We start from the raw sequence: 17,340 nt of genomic DNA, 5'->3' as shown, positions 1-17,340 counted from the left end.
CTAAGCCTCAGAAAATAATATACTGCATTATATACTAGTCCCTAAGCACCATCTAATATTATGAAACCCTCTGAATTATTTTGAACAATATGTTGTTTTGGGGGAAGACAAATTAACCTGAAATAACTTCAGTCAGTGGTAGTTCGGAAGGTTTGTAGAGATTATCTAATGGAAAATAAAAAAGAGACAAAAACATTTGATACTCATATATCTGACTCCCAGGGGTAAGAACTCATGGTTTTAAGTGTTAGGTATCATGGTGAATAAACCTTTTAAGCATCATTTTAAAAGAATAATTCAGAGAGTCATGAAAAGCCAACACTTTTAAAGACGTGTAATTTAGGGAGAATTATTCTACCAGGTACCAAGATGTATAAAACTATATTATTTCCAACAGTGTAGTAATGGTTCAAGTGTATATAACTGAGGATAGAAACACCAGGAAGAGGAGCAAACACATATGAAAATTTGACATATAACAGAGGTGGCACTACAAATTCCAGTGGAATTTGTAATGATACTTACTAAAAATATAAATAGTAATTGTAATATTTTTCTAAGAAAATAAAAATAAAGCATCACAACATATAATTTGATAGTAGTGAATATGTATCATTTATTTGTAAATGGACCTTTACTGAGGATGAAAACTCAACATTTTTACTTATATAGGAGTGCACTATAAAAATTTTTAGGACCATTGTGCCAATAAATGTGTGGCAACTGGTTATCCACATGGAAAATAAAATAAAGTTATATTCATTCCTGTTTCTCTATGTTAAAAAAAAGTGCTTGTAGACTTTTTTTTTTTTTTTTAGATGAGCCATCATGCCACCTGTTGGCACCTCAGCAGCAGCTCAGCTCAGGCCAGGAATCAAACTGGCAACCCTGTTGCTCAGAACTCACACTCTTGAGCGAGCTCTTAACCAACTGAGCCACTCAGCCGTCCCACTTGCAGATAATTTAAGTGCAAGAATGTGAAAAACAAACTTTTAAGATTTAGTACATTATTTGTATGATTTCAGGGTAGAAAAGGATATAAAGGGAGACTATTGATACATGTGATTATATGAAAATTAGAAAAAAGACATTAACAGTAAAATGTCAAGACATAGACTGCATAAAACTAACAAAGAATCAGTATAGAATATATAGGTAAGTTTTATGAATCATAATGGCTAATGGATATGAACAGCCAGCTCATGGAAGAAATATAAATGTCCAATAAATATATGAAATAATATTTGCCCTCACCACTCATCAAGGACATACATATTAAACCAAAGTTAGATGCCAAATTTATGCCAATTAAATCAGAAAAATTAAAAAGTCTGAAAATACCAAGTACAGGTGAGGATGTGTGGTAACAAGAACTATATACATTTGTGGCAGCAAACACTTTGGAGAGTGATTTGGTGATTAGGTAACATTTAGTAAGGTGAAGATAAAATCTTAGTGAACCAGAAATTCCCTTTCTAGTATATATAGCCTAGAGAACTTCTCAAACATATGCAAAAAAATAAAAAATAAAAAAATACAGGTATAAGGATGTTTATTGTAGCACATTCTAGAATTACAAAAAAATAAATAAATATCCATTAACACAAGAAACAAACGTACTGTGGAATGTTCATAAAATCTATCACAAAGAAGTTAAAATGAAATCTTAGTTACATGTAAAAATATGAATAAATCTAAAAAAACCCCATAAAGTTGAGTGAAAGAAGCAAATTGAAGATGTACAATGTGATACCATTTATATAAAAAGTTTTAAAAGATTCAAAATAATACTGTGTTACTTAAGGATTCATACACATGAGTTGCAAGTGTGGAGATGTTGAACAATAATTCAGTATGGTGATCTGTGAGGAAGAAATGAGTCTAATGAATTCAGAAAAGAACATACCAGAAGTGTCAAAATAGCTCTAATATCTCATTCCCTATAAAATACAACAAAAATGAAGAAAATATGGAAAATAATATATTAAAATTGAGCGATATAGACATAGGTGTTTATTTTAAAAATATTTTTGGTAGGCTTGATATATTTCATAATTGAATAATGCAGAAACTTGTTATATTATGAGGAATCATGAAAACGAAAAACACGGGACTAATATTAAAACTTTTATACTATGTGAATGGGTATATTTGGCTCAAGATAGATTTTCAATTATAGTACTTACTGTACATGGATTCAAAGAGTACTACATATCAAACATTTTAGATAAAATGATAAAAAAAAAAGAACTAGCTGACTTAAAAAGTGTCTCTAATGAACACTGGAGCACATATATCCTTACAGATAAATGTTTTCATGTTTTTTGGGTATACACCCAAGACAGGGATTTCTGGGTCATATAGTAATTCTATTCTTAATTTTTTGAGGAATCTCCACACAGCCTTCCATAGCGGCTGCACCAATCTGCATTCCCACCAACAGTGTATGAGGGTTCCTTTTTATTTACGGTGGCCAAGATATTGAAACAACCAATGTGTTCTTCAATATGTGATTGCATAAAGAAGATGTGGCATGTATACACAATGGAATACTACTCTGCCATAAGAAAAGATGAAATAGTGCCATTTGTGACAACATGGATGGATCTTGAGATCATTATACTAAGTGAAATAAGTCAGACAGAAATAGTCAAGATCCATAGGACTTCACTGGTATGTGAGATATATAAAACTGAAAGCAACAAAGGAACAAGACAAAGAAAGAAACAAAAACTCATAGACATAGACAATAGTTCAGTGGTTACCAGAGGGTAAGGGGGTAGGGGGAGAGTAGAACAGGAAGGGATCAAATATATGTTGACGGAAAGAGAAATGACTCTGGTTGTTGAACACACAATGTGATATATAGATGACATATTACAGAATTGTACACCTGAAACCTATGTAATTTTACTAACCATTGTCATTCCAATAAATTTTAATTTTTTTTAAAAAGTGGCTCTACTGAATCAAAGATCCTGCTGCTAACAGTTTGTAAAACTAGTTTGAATAAGATTGTTCATAAAATGTGAGAGTAGAAATGCAGCACGGCTAAATCAATAGATCTTTGAATATGACTTAAATATTGGTTTTGAACTAAATTGCTATATAAATGTTATATAAGTAAACATCTGACTATTTCATGTACATCCCCAGAAATTTAGGTACTCATTTTGGCCAGAACACATTTGTATCTTTTAATTGAGAAAATGGGGGGCTTGCCCGATGGCCCAGTTAGCCTGGAGCAGTCTTGGTTTACATCTGTTATCCCAGTTTTAATTACTGATAGTGCCCCACTTCATTCTCAGTAGTTCACTGGTTGAGATGATAACTTTTATGGTCACCAGCCATAAAACATGGTTCACTGATTGAAGTAAATTATGCAAGGGGAGAAAAATCCATAGATTTCAGGAGAACTGGGGCACAGGATGGCAACAGGGAACCTTGGGAAGGTGATGGGAACACAAAATTAAGGACAATATGCCTGGACAATGATAACTATCTGCTTGTATTTCTGCCTATTTCTCATTCTAATCTCTGAGGCTGGGGCTATTTAGCTCTGAATTAAACTTTGCCCTGCAATGGAACCAATTTGGCCCTTATGCAGAAGAAATATAAGAAAACTGAAGTCAATTACAACAGCTTTGCACCAACATGGTCTTACTGCCAACTGTACTCTGACGCTATTTTAGTCCATACCCCTGGAATGGAATCCTCCCCTTTCATCCCAGTTCTGAGTCTTCTCTGAAGCTCTTTTATTCTTGTTGCTCTGTGTCTTACTGAGCATCTCTTTTGTTGCTAGCTGGAACCCAAGTCTCTCCTCTAAATGAACCCAGTTTCTCAGTGGCTGGGCATTTTATTATTTTTACTTTGGTCATTTTAATCACTTTTCCGCTATAATAGTAAAATGATTAAAATAAATGTAATCAGGGAATGGAAGACTGCCTCAAGGGCTAGCACCCTCCCTTAAAGTGAAAAACAGTACATTAGACCACATCCCTTTTTCCTCCTTCAAACACTCTTTCTGTGTCCTGGAAATGACTACAAATGAACTTTATGTTCCAGATTGCAGAGACCTATACTTCAAATGACTTCAAAATAATAGTCACAAATATGTATTGAATGTGTAAACAAGTACTTCAGTGCTGAAAACAGTAAAATGAAATTCCTGTTGGCAAACAATTCAATCTTGGAAGGAGAAAATCCTTGAATGGGATGCTAGTGTAAAAAAAAACAGTTATAAAACAGTGAAGTAAGTGCAACAATGAGGGTGTATAAGAAGCAATGGGCAAGGAAAGAGAGAATGAATTCCCACTGCCTCATGCATAGGTGTTGGGTGGATCAGTCTCATCACTTCCACTTTGGTCAATCTTCCAATTTAAGATTAGAAATGCTGAAGTCAGTACAATCGGGGCAAGGTCCAATCCAGGCTGGCTCAGGGCTTTCAACCTCCCCAAATATGAAAAGCATTACAAATCCCTGCCCCTGCAGGGACTGGGAAGATGGGCAGGTTTTACACACACACACACACACACACACACACACACACACACACACACACACACGTACATAAATATCATGCTAGAACTTAGTATGAAGGATAAGAGTTCATAAGGAGTGAATGGAGAATGGTGCAGACAAAAGCAAAACATGCAAAGACAGGTGAAAAGAGTGGAGAGTTCCCAAAGGATTGGTGGGAGAAGGGCTCAGAAGAAGACAGAGCAGCTGTTGGATGACGAAAGACCCCATGTGCTGCAATTAGAAATTTGGGCTCTATTCCATGCATAGCCCATGGATGGTTTGTTAGAAAGATCATTGATCCTGTTGCCTACAGAACAGAGTTCAAACTCCAGGTCCCAGCTGGCCCGAGGTAACTTTCAAACTTCATTCCTTGCTGTTCCCAGTAAATAAATGACTTTTCAGAGAAATCATCCCTGGAACATGGCATATTTTTTCAGATACACAGTATTGTCAATGTACATACCTTTCTCCCTGTCCACTTATAAGGTTTCTATTCATTCTTTGAAAGCCTCCTCTCTGAAACTTTTGCCAACTGCCTGGGATAGAATTAATTCTTTCCTTTTCTCTATTTGCTAGCCATGTCTGATACCTGTCCTGTCACTCTTCTGTTGGATAATTATTTCATTAGGGATTAGAGTGTAGCAAACCTAAGGGCAGCAGGGACAGAGCTAAGCCTGGTGCCTAACAGGTGCGCACTCTAAAAACACTGGTTTCATACACTTTTCCAGAAGGTAACACAAACCATTTATGGCACCTTAGCTGTTTCTAGGTGGTATATTGAATATACATATATTTAAATAGTTATAAATTTTTGAAATATGTTTTCAAAAAATTATAACTACCATGTGAAACTCAGATTTCAGAGATATTATTGCTTAGGAAATAGCTAAGTGAAATGAACATATTAATCAGAGTAAAGTGTTTGGGAGTGGCTCCCTCCTGGATATCCCTATTAACTCATCCTGCTTAATACTTTCCATAGCACTTATCCTTTGACATATGTGTATATATTTATTGCTCCACCCCCTAGAATGTAAGCTCCACAGGGGCAGGAATTTGTCCATTTCGTTTTCTGCTGTACTCCCAGAACTTAAAATAGTACTTAGTAAGTGTAAGGGCTCAATATACAGTTATTTAGAGTGAATGAGGGATGAAAGTAGGAAGGGAAGAACTGAAGGAGAGTGAGAGGGATGGAGGTTAATGTACTTCACCTGTTCACAGATCAGTTTTTGATCTGTAAGGAACTTCAATGCTCTCATTTTATAGATAAAGAGACTGATGCCCAGAATGAGTTGGTGACATACTCAGGGTCACACAGGCAGTGCGTGCAGAGACAAGATTCCAACCCATGTCACTTAATGAAATGTTGGTGAACTTCCCATAACATATTCTTATAGGCAATATATGCATAAACAAAGGTAAGTTTAGCACTTCTGATAACAGAGCTTAACATGCTGGGAATCTTTAAAGTTAATTAGATAGTATTGGTTGCTTCCTTCAGGCACCAATAAACAAAACAGAAAAATCAAAGCAAGAACAAAGATGAATGAGAAAACCAGGATTTTCTGACCACCAGTTTTATAGTGTAAATATTAGTAAAACATCAGCATTACCTCCAAGGACCATTCCAGCCTGACAGCACTTTCTAAGGCGACACGCTGGGCAGTTTTTTCTGCGGATTTTATCAACGATGCAGTCGTTTCTTCCAGCACATAAATAGTTATGCTGCCCTAAAAATAAAAACGTAAGAATTATTTACACTAAAAGACCACTAGAAATTTTATGCAATGACCACTGAAAACGAGGAGCGGTGTGCATCAGCAAGTGCATGGCTCACCGCCAGCCTCTTGCTTGGCAAATCTGAAAGTTGGTAATGCTCCAAACCTGCTCAGTGCTTTACCTGTGCCTTCAGGAGCTTGGTCACCTGAGGTGAACACAGCTTAGAAATCAATTCCAGGGCTCCTTTAAAAACCTTCTGTGAGAGATTTCTGTGTATCTTCTTATTGGTGTCAGCATCAGAATGTTCTTAGGCCTTTCTGCCATTTCGAGATGAACTACATGTTGCTGATAAGCATTAGTTGTACAAAAGAGTCAAGCTCTATAAACCCTTTTATTTCTATTATCTAAACCTTTAATACAACAGATACAGACTAAAGAATTACAGGTCTTTGCAACAGACCTTGTATAAAACTTGTATGTTTAATTTTATTGGAAAATTCCCTCTTAAAGGGTCTAATGATTGTGAATAGCATGTAAAAAATGTTGCTTTATTGTACTGACTTTATTGCCTGGTTTATTTGGGCCACAAATTAGAAAACATGATGGATAAAAATAATGATAAAGAGTGAACAATTTAAAACTATGGGAAGTACTCATTGAAGAAGACAGAAGAATTACAGAAGAAATATGGATAAAACATGTGACATTGGGGTCATTTTGTGTAGGGGAAACAACTTTTACCCTTTAAAAGGTCTGCAATATGAATTTAATATTCAACAATGATGATTCTGTAAACCACAATGTGTTCTGTTTAATAAGGCATAGAACAACCTTATGTAGATTGAACAAAAATGAAAAAAAAATTCAACTTAAACATCTAAATATTAACTGGAAAATTTACTCCTTTGGCATTCCTTATTTTCCAATAAATTCCTAAAAACAGGTCTTTTTACATCATCAGCTTACTTAGACTTCTTAAGTATAAAAAATAATTTTAAAAGATATGGAATTTCCCTATAGTATTTTATATTAGTTGACATTAAAATCAGATTCACTCTTCTGGCTAAAGTTTGTAGTAAAGGAACACAGAGGTACCTTAGTTGTAATTAATCAAGTGGGAGAAAAGATATACTCAAATGACAACATGCAAAAAGGCCATGTCTGTGAGACAGCTAATAATAAAATGGTTCCTTACCTGGCATTTTTGGAAAAGCACAGATGGTCTTTTCGAAAAAGCTATTCCTCCACAAACTTACATTCATGTACTACTCACATAATATTGTTCATTCTATTATTTAGAAGTGTTGGGCTGTTGGGAAAATTTCCTAAGATGCCAAGAAACTGAAGAAAGAAGCTGACGTCTCCAGAATTACTCAGTTTACTAAGGGAACGCAGAGACAAAAGCAGCATCTCCCACAGCAGCAGGATACTAAATCTCTACACCCAAAAGCAGATGGAGTTTGTTATATAGAGCCAAGTGACACGTGCTTACGTAGGTGGTTTGTATCCATGTGGCACGTGCTTGTTAAGAGCTGAATCATCCAAAGCAATGAACAACTTAATGGTCCACTAATCAATGCAAGAATATTTCTTTCAGGTGAGACGGGTCCACCCCGCACAGGGTGAATTGGCAGTCAGCTCACTTTGTAAAATGGCAGTTACTTTGTAAGGTCACGTCAATTACCCAGACTCAATTTTGCCGAACCCAGGTTTGGGGCTTTCTGCCTAACAAAGGTGGTCATGAAGCTTCACATCCATCCTCACTAGGTCAGCAGAGTGTGCTGGATGCTACTTTCTGATCTGACTCTGGTTTATTTCCTACCACAAGTTATATTTGCAGGTTACACGAATGACTGTGGGAGTCAAGTATAAGTCTCTTATCTATTATCTATTATCTATCTACCTATCTATCTATCTATCATCATTTATCTAGACCCGACACTGATTTCTCACAAGAGAGAACAGAAAATAGGGAGCAAGATTTTCCATCCTATACAGAAGACAGTGCTAATAGATGTAATTATTGTTTGAAAGGATGCTGTCCTATTCTCTACTCCTAGGTTGTAAGTATCCAGAAATAAAAAACCAAAAAACTCACAAAAGCCTGTAATACCAACAGCTGGAATGTTGCTGCCTTGTCTCATTTCTATGTCTTAAATTATTTACAACAGCGCTTCCTTCTTCAGTATCTCAGAGAAAGAGTGCCCTTTTACCAGGGCTCTCATGTTCCTGAAACTATCCCTCCCTACCTGCTTTCCATTCTTCCCCATCAATTTCCCCCTTTCTTCTCTAAAATTTTTAGTCTCTTCCTCTCCAGTGATGTCCTTTCTCAAGTTTTTCCATTCCAAAAACTCCAGCATCAAGAAAAAGAAAGGAAGTCTCTCACTCTAAATTCTCCCTGACTTCATCCCTCTTTGTCATCTAAATTGTTGAAAAAATCATTTTCATTTGCACTCTTTAATTACTCAGCTTCCTTTACTCCTCAGCATACTGTAATTTGGCTTATAAAGTGTTTACTGTTCCTATAAAGTGTGTTAACATCAAAGATTTCTTTATTCCTAAATACTGTAGATTCTTTCTTGACCTTCTGTATAACTTGCCACTGGCAATTTCTCTCCTCACCTGCCCTCTGCTTTGTTTTTTGGGCCAGCACTCTTCTGACTCTTCATCTGTCTTTCCAACAGCTCTTTTAAGTTCCCTTTGCCAATCTCTCTTTCTTTGCTTGCTCATTACATGTTGTATTGCACTGTATACACTAGAGGGGTAGTCTCATCATCTTCCCATGACTCCAAAATCTGATCCTGAGCTCTGATCTTCCAACCATCTCTCTGTAGGTACCTCAAACTCAGTATATAAGGAAAAAATTTAGGGACTATCTGGTCAAATTTTTATTTAATAAATTATATTATTAGAGAAATTTTGTAACAAATTAAGGAAATTTAAAATAGAAAATCATCTACAATCTCATTATCGTGCAACTATTTTCATTTTTGTGTTTCTTCCAGTCTGTCTATATAGAACTGGAGTACATCTATTTGTTAGTATGTGTTAAGTGACTGTATATACAGTTGTATAAAATCCTCTTTCATTCAAGTATTTATCAAATATGTCCCAACACTGTTTTTCAAATAACCCCTTTTCCCCATTTAATTGAAATGCCATCTTAATTGTTGACACTATAATGTTGAAGAGCAGTTACTAAAGTCAGACTTCTTGTTCAAAGCTCAGATCTGCGGCTTACTCTCCACATGATAATAGTAATAGCAACAGATAATTATTGAGCAATTACTATGTGCTAGGCACTGTTACAAGCTATTTGCATATAGTAACTCATTTAATCATCACAGCAACCTTTAGAGATATTATTAGTCTCATTTTACAGAGAGTTAACGGCACTGAGAAGTTAAGTAACATGCTTCAGGTCACACAGCTAGATATTTTAGCTTAATTAACCTGAGAGGTAGTATAGGAAGTTAAGGGTATGGAGCAATATTGCTTAAGTTCACATTTCAACCTCACTATTTATTATTTGGGTGATCTTTTTTCGTTTTGGCAAGTAAATGAAGATAATATTAGTACCTAGGGTTGCATCAAAGGATTCAATGAGCTCATGTAGGAGCTCAGAATATTTTGGCACATAGCAAGTACTTAACAAATGTCTAGTATGATTATTATCACATTCCTAAATCCCAAATACATTTAGATTTGTTCTAGATGTGACCCAAGAATTCTACACTTAGTTAGTTTATTGAGTTTCAAAGATAACAGAAAGTCATTTTCAAATATGCAGAAAATCAGGAAGTAAGGTCTTGATATACTTTCTAAAGAGGTTCCTAAAGATGTAACCTAGCCAACAACAGGTGAGCAAAATAGAGAGTATACGAAGGATGAAGCCTGTTATGAAAGAATTGAAAACGAGTCCTAAATAAATGTAAACATATACAGGTGCTCCTTAACTTATGATGGGGTTACATCCTGACAAACCCATTGTAAGTTGAAAATATCATTAAGATGAAAATACATTTAATACATCTAACCTGCCTAACATCATAACTTAGCTTAGCCTACCTTAAACATGCTCAAAACACATTAGCCTGGGCAAAATAAGCTGGGCAAAATCACCTAACACAAAGCCTGTTTTATAATAAAGTGTTCAATATCTCATATAGTTTATTATGTGTACTGCTTTCACACCATCATAAAATGGTAACTGGGGTTTAAAGCTCACAAGGGGCTGGGTGTGTGATGGCAGGAACACTGGGCGAGATGGGTAGGAACTGAACTTTGCATAAAATGGAGAATCTCCAAAGGCTCTTATCAATGCAAATAGTGCTAGAAAACACTACCAAGGTATGCCAATGAAACCAGGAATCTGTCTAAAACTCCATGACTGAAAACAAAGCAAACAAACAAAAATCTTGGCCTTTGTTGGAGGTAAATCTTCAGTGCTATATGGTGTATGAACCTGCACCAAATAACAGATACTGGTCTAGAACCAGTGAAATTCCCAGGGTCCTGGAAGGATCTAATGCAAAACTCATCTGTTTTGCACATATACAAAAAAAAAAAAGATTCGTACAACAATATTTATAGAAGCAGTGTTCATAATAGTCCCAAACTGAAAACAATCCAAATAATCATCTATATCATAATGTACAAACTGTTTTATTTATTTAATGCATTATTATATAGCAATGAGAATAAATGTCTCACCCATGCAAAAATGTGGACAAATTCATGTGTAAAATAAGTAGACATAGAAAAATACTGTATGGTTCCTTTAATAGAAAATTCCAAAACAGTCAAAACCATCTATGATGTTAGAAGTTGGGATGATAGTTATTTTTGGGAACTGATTGGAAGGGATGCAAGGGAGCTTCCGGGGAGCTAATAATTTTTGACCCGGTTGGTGGTAGTAACATGGTTTCATTTACTTAGTGATGGCATTAGGCTCCACATCTTTAATTTAAGCATGTTTCTAAAAATGTTTATGTCAATAAAATGTTCTGTCTTTTGTTAAAAAAAAATGTTCTACCTATGAAGACAGCATAGAGGACATCTTGAAGCAGCAGAGGGAGCCTGTGTAGGGCCGGCCACTGGAAGTGCAGAGGCTGGGGGACGGAGGCGGAGGAGTCCAGAGGGAAGAGATGCCTTTCAGGACTACAGTTAGAGCTTCCCAGTGAAATAGCCCCAAGAGTCCCACTGAACTATTTTGCTAGAGAAAAAGTCAGTTATAATCATCCACCAAAACTGAGAACTCCAGTGACAGTCCTGTATGGACCTGCCCTGTATAACTGTGCTCCTCCCTTTAACCCATCGTTCTGTGACTTCATCCTGATCAACTGTTAGTGGGTCTTGGGAGTGTGAGCAGGGTAAACAGAGAGGAAGGTAATCGCTTGCTTTCTTCCCTGAAGGCTTCAGGCCCCAAGCAGTATGGAGCTGGGGCGAAGGAGAAACCTGAAAGTAGGTGAGAGTTTGGAATTTTGACAATAATGCTGGCCTGTGCATTTTGATTACTGAAATGAGATTGTTCTTATTAAAACTTATAGGATTGACCTAACATTTCATACAGAGGATGGAAGAACTAGCCCACAGAGCAAGTTGTTAGATGTTATGCTGATATTGGCATTTTGAATATATATATTTGTGCACAAATGGATAAAACAATTAGGGATTATCTTAATGTTGCTAGAAATATAAGTGTAAATCAGTAATTCTCAACTAGATCCAGTTTTGCCCCTTCCTCTATCCGCTCTCTGGGACATTTCACAACACTTGGAGACAATTTTGGTTTACACAGCAGAGGGGTAGGTGCTACTGAGGAGAGACTGGGGATGCCGCTAAACATCCTTCAATACACAGGACAGTCCCCACAACAAACTGACTGGCCCAAAATATCAGTGCCAAGGCTGAGAAATGTTGGTGTGAATTCACGATCACCCCACTTTTTAAAAAAGATGTATTTTCTATGTCTGTCCACTGAAAATGCCCAGAAGCAAAGACAACCACAGCAGCAATAAATGCTAGAACCCAGGTGGCTGTGTCTACTATTTTCATCTAAAAGGAACCAGGGGTTCTTGGAAACATGGCTGGGGCTGGAAATGTACAAGTTCATCTTGGAATACTTTGTTGTGACAGAGCTTGATGTTATTGAGAGTTAATGAAATTGTGTCAGAGACACACTGACCAAAGATAAGACAATCGGAACATCAAAAAGAATTTAAGTGATTCAAACACATTGATTATATAAATAGCTATGAGTTCATAATAATATGTAAGAAAGGAAAGGAGAGAAAGAAACAAAGGGCACAAACTTATTACTTTAAAAATTGATAAAGGGAAATAATTAAAAATCTAAAAATTCTTCCAGTATGAATTGTATTTTAAGATTACCAAATTACTTTTGGGAGAAAAAAAGAACTATAAAAAAAATTTACAGATGATAAAATTAGAAGGAATAATAGTAGAATATCATCCTTTTGCAATCCTTAATGAAATGACCACCATTTGTCAAGACTGAAAAGACAATTAAAATACTCCTCCATTTTCCAACTAGTCATCTGTGTGACACATTTTCCTCATATGCTTCAACCAAAACAAGATATTGCAACACACTGAATGTAGACAAAGGTATGAGACACAGCTGTATTCTATTAAGGCAGACATTAAAATGACTTATAAAAATGTAAAACAATGTCACTCTTGTCATTAAATTTTTTTGGCTTAGAAAAGTAACATGCAGTGAGTTTTCTTTTTAAAAAATAAATTAATTAAAAAGTTTCAAAAATTATGTTTTAATTTCTAATATGATAAACATTGTTAGATATAATCCACATAAAAACTCTTTAGGCTATCAACAATTTTTAAGCATGTAAAGAGGACATGAGACCAGAGTGTTTTGGAACCACTGGCCTGTGTAAGACTCTTGTCAAAATGTTTAATCTGAGTGTAATCATGTGGACAAAAATCAGGCAAACCCAGACTGTGGGAATTTCTATAAAACAGATGACCTAGACTCCTCAAAAATGTCAATGTCCTAAAAGACAAAAAAAAAGTGGGAGGTCTTTTTAGATTAAAGGAGACTAAAGACCAGATAAAATAATTTTTGATTAGATCTTGTTTAAAAAAATCTATAAGGATTCTACAACCTATTAACTGTAAGACCTTGAATAAATCATTTAACCTCTTGGTGCTTCGTTTTCCTCAACTATAAAATAATAGCTCAAAAGTTGTTTGAGAGTTGAATAAAATAGTGTACTAAAACATGTAGCACTATGACAGATACAGAATACATGCTTAATAGGTAGTAATTATGACAGTTCAATAAATAAATATTTATTAAATATCTCCCATGTCCTGACATTGTTCTGGGTGCTGGTGATCAGATCCTAGGAACTTACTTTCCACACTCAATTAATACTGTCGCTTAACTTGTTTTTTTAGTTTATTCTTCAGAATATTGATTATTTATGGGTTGGATACCTGCTCTCTATCATATGTTATCCAAAAACACAGTGATAAGACCAAATGCTTTAAAATTGAATACACTTTCACTCAAATTCTAGTTCTATCACTAACTACACCTTGAGAAAATTATCTGTCTTAGTTTACCCACCTATAGAACAGAAATAAAGGTAAACACTACATAAGGCTTTTGTATGGATTAAATGTGTCTAAATTAAATGAAATACTTAGTACACTTACTGGTACATAGTAAAAACAACAAATCATAGCTTGAAATTTCCATCAATTTGTCCTTTTTTGTAAGTCAAAAGTAGGATAGGTGCTACTTCTTGGTTATTAGTTTGAGATGTTCAGTAGTTATCTATGAAGATATCAGGTCAACAGTTGGATATATAAATCTTGAGCTCAGGGGAAAAGTTTGGGGTAGAGATAAAAATTTGGGAGAAGTCAGGATATACAATAGATGCTTTATCTAAAGCCATGAGATTTTATTAGATCTCCAAGGAAGCAAGTATATAAACAGAATGAAAGATGTCTAAATATTCAGCACTGGGCCTTCTGATGTTAAAAGCTAAAGAAGAGGAGACTGAATAGGAGCCACTGAAAAAAGTAAGTGTGTGGTGTCCCAAAAACCAAGTGAAGAAAGTATTTCCAGGTAGGTGGAGTGATTAACTGTAAAATGCTATTGACTGATCAAGTAAGATGACACTGAGAATTGCCCATCAGATTTTGCAACATGGTAACCTTGACAAGAGAAGTTTTGGTGGAGTTAGTGACAGAGACAAAAGACTGATTGGAATAGGTTTAAGGAAGAATGGAGTTTTGCTGCAAAAGGAGTAAATGGTTAGTAAGTAGCTGAAGGATGAGTGAAAATAATGAAAGTATTTTGGTTTTATTTTAAGATGGAATAAATAATAGCATGCTCACAGGCTGATGGGACTGATCCACCACAGAGGAAAGAAAATGATTTAACAGGGAAGGGGGAGAATTGCTGGACTCTACCCTTGAGTAGAGAGGAGGATCTAGTGCACCTTAAGGGGAGAGGGCTGGCCTTGAAGAGGAATGCAGAGCTCCAGTAAGAGGAGGAAAAGTCAATGACGGGTCAGATACCACATGAGTTCATGTGGTGGTAGCAGTTTTCGAAAGGTTTCTCAGGAAATTAGAAAACAAAGTCATTAGCTGAAAGTGAGGGTGGGAGAGTGTGGGAAGGCTGAGAAGAAGGAGAAGGTGAAAGATAGGTACCCAGAAGCTATGGGCAGTGAATGAATGGACTGTTTGCAGTGCAGATTACTTAGGCTATTCGTTTTTCAATTCCACCAACCAATTATGCAACATTTCTTTTCCCTGGAAATTCAGCTAGCAAACTTCTACCCTCCCTGATGTAAATCAGCTTTTATTACAAAGAATTAGGACAAAGACAGTAGATAACAAATAAAATGCAATGTAGTGAGTAAGAGAGAAGGTTCTCTGGGCTCCAACCTCAGCTCTGCCATTTATTTGCTATTTGCCTGTGCGAGTCATTTAACCTCTTTGGGCTTCATGTAATGCTGATAGCCAAGTACCTGTAACAAGTGTCACATAGATGCCACCACTACTGTTAAATCTGTTCAGAACCTAACCATTGAAGCTCTTCGGAGGTTTCCTTAGGAGTTAGAAAAATCCTATTTCCACCTGTTTAATTATGTAGTTATGAAACTTTTTTATCTATATTTACTTTTTATCTATAATCTGTAATGCCTTCCTAACAAAACGAAGTAACCATGATCATTTGCAGACACTAGTTTTTCAAAATGCTCTCTGCATCACAAAGAAGTCTTGCAAAATGGAGTTACTTTAGTTTTTCTATCAAAAACATTGTCTTTAACTTGAACGGGTAGATGAAGTGTCCCTTTTGCTAAATATTGCAGGCTACTGAGACACTGTTGTCATCAGAGGAAAGTTCAGCAATTCGGAACACATCCCCTTTTATAAAGAAACATGTGTAGCTCATCTTTAAATCTGACAAATCCTTCAAATATTTCTCACTATAAAAAATAGTGAGAAAGCCATTGTGTGGTAAAAGAGATCTCCATTGTCATCCCTCATTATGTTGGAAAATATTGTTAAGATTCTATTGTATTTTAAGGACCTTGTGTTAAAAATCGACCACAGTAATGACATCTTACAGAGCTTTGATCACTAAAGATTTCAACTTGTTTTCTGCAAACATCATACATTTGTAACATCAAACAAATGTATTATGTTACATGTAACCTTAACTTGAAATCTATTTTTTAATATCATAGCAATAATCCTATCAGTGATTTATGCACTCTTTCCATAAAAGTCTTTTAGTAAAGAAGGCAATTACTATTGAGACTCTATCTTCTCTACACACCTTTGCTTTATTGACTCATCAAAAACACAGCTTTTTGCATATATCATTATTAAAACAAAAGCCAGAAACCAGTAAAACCCCATCATAAAGCAACTAGTGATGATGAAATAATGTTAACTCAGATAAAATCTAATTGTCAAATGGCTCCTGTCCTCCAGTCAGTTCCTAGTCTCAAAAATCAAGAGAGTGAAGCTAGGCAGAGAAAAGGTAGGCAAACCCCATCAGCTTTATCCCAAGGTGGGCCAAAAAACAAGTACTAACTAACCACCAAGATATTTCCTGCACTTTGCCCATGAGATCCAAAATCTTTCCCACTGGTGTTTAACATGGTGCAAAACTGCAGTTGAGACTAGATGGATTAGGATTGCATGGTGGTCCCCCTGAGCTCCAAGCCACCAGGCTGCACAAGCTTGTCCCAATCATTTCACTAGCTTCGTAGTAATACATCCTTGCATTTTACTGAATTGAATTTTTGGTGATGACTTTTTAGCAATAATTCACTGTACTATAAACCAAGACATATGAAACTCTGTGTTCTTTCATCTGTCTAGTAAACCTCCATACTATAATTTCTTTCTAATATTTATACTTTTAAATCTTGAGCGGTTTTCTATGTGTCTTCCACAAGTATTTGCTAAATGCATTTAGCTTGCTACCAAGTTGCTTTATATGTATTTTTTGTTTTGTTTTACATGTATTGTTATTTCAGTCATTTATACAATGGTAGGAAGAACAGCAAGAACGTGTGTATGTGGATTTTTACTTAGGAACACGCAAAGGAGGCTTCTAAACATTTTTCATTAGGTTAAGTGAAATTTGTTACTGACTAAATTGAATACTACATAACCTTAAACATTGCTGCAAAATTTGTTGAGGTTTGCCTTCAGGTTCTGAGTACTAAGTTTTTAAATGTATCATTTACATCAATGGCTTCATAGAATTACTAGCCAATATCTCTAGCAAAACACATTCTTAGAACAAGGCTTGTCTTTCATGATAATGTATATAAATCCATATTTCAAAATGACTTCTTGACAATTTCTAATTTTTTCAATTTCCTGATAGATCTGATTACATTGTCTAGTTTAGAGTTCTACTTCTGGCTATTATTAGAGGTAGGAAATATTTCAGCTCTGCTATTTTTCTTGTTTACTATGCTTAAATTAATTGATATTATCTTCAATCTGTGGTTTCTTTGCAGGTCCAGAGAAGCTGCAGTATTTGGCCACACCCTAAGCATGAATTAAGGGGGTACTTTG

The 17,340-nt window shown here is 35.6% G+C and overlaps 1 protein-coding gene across 2 annotated transcripts in view; it reads right to left on the bottom strand.

Annotated features, from left to right (window-relative positions):
• The window catches only part of PGR (progesterone receptor), an 82,740-nt gene that overhangs the window by 49,811 nt on the left and 15,589 nt on the right, over positions 1-17,340 (bottom strand). For both annotated transcript variants that reach the window (XM_019632833.1, XM_019632834.1), the window contains exon 3: positions 6,135-6,251. In XM_019632833.1, coding sequence (XP_019488378.1) covers positions 6,135-6,251 — 117 coding nt within the window. The remainder of the gene's footprint in view (positions 1-6,134; positions 6,252-17,340) is intronic.

The sequence above is a fragment of the Hipposideros armiger genome, unplaced genomic scaffold, assembly GCF_001890085.2.
Source record: "Hipposideros armiger isolate ML-2016 unplaced genomic scaffold, ASM189008v1 scaffold_1184, whole genome shotgun sequence".
In the NCBI taxonomy this organism is placed as follows: domain Eukaryota; kingdom Metazoa; phylum Chordata; class Mammalia; order Chiroptera; family Hipposideridae; genus Hipposideros; species Hipposideros armiger.
This window is presented reverse-complemented; position numbering and strand designations above follow the sequence as displayed.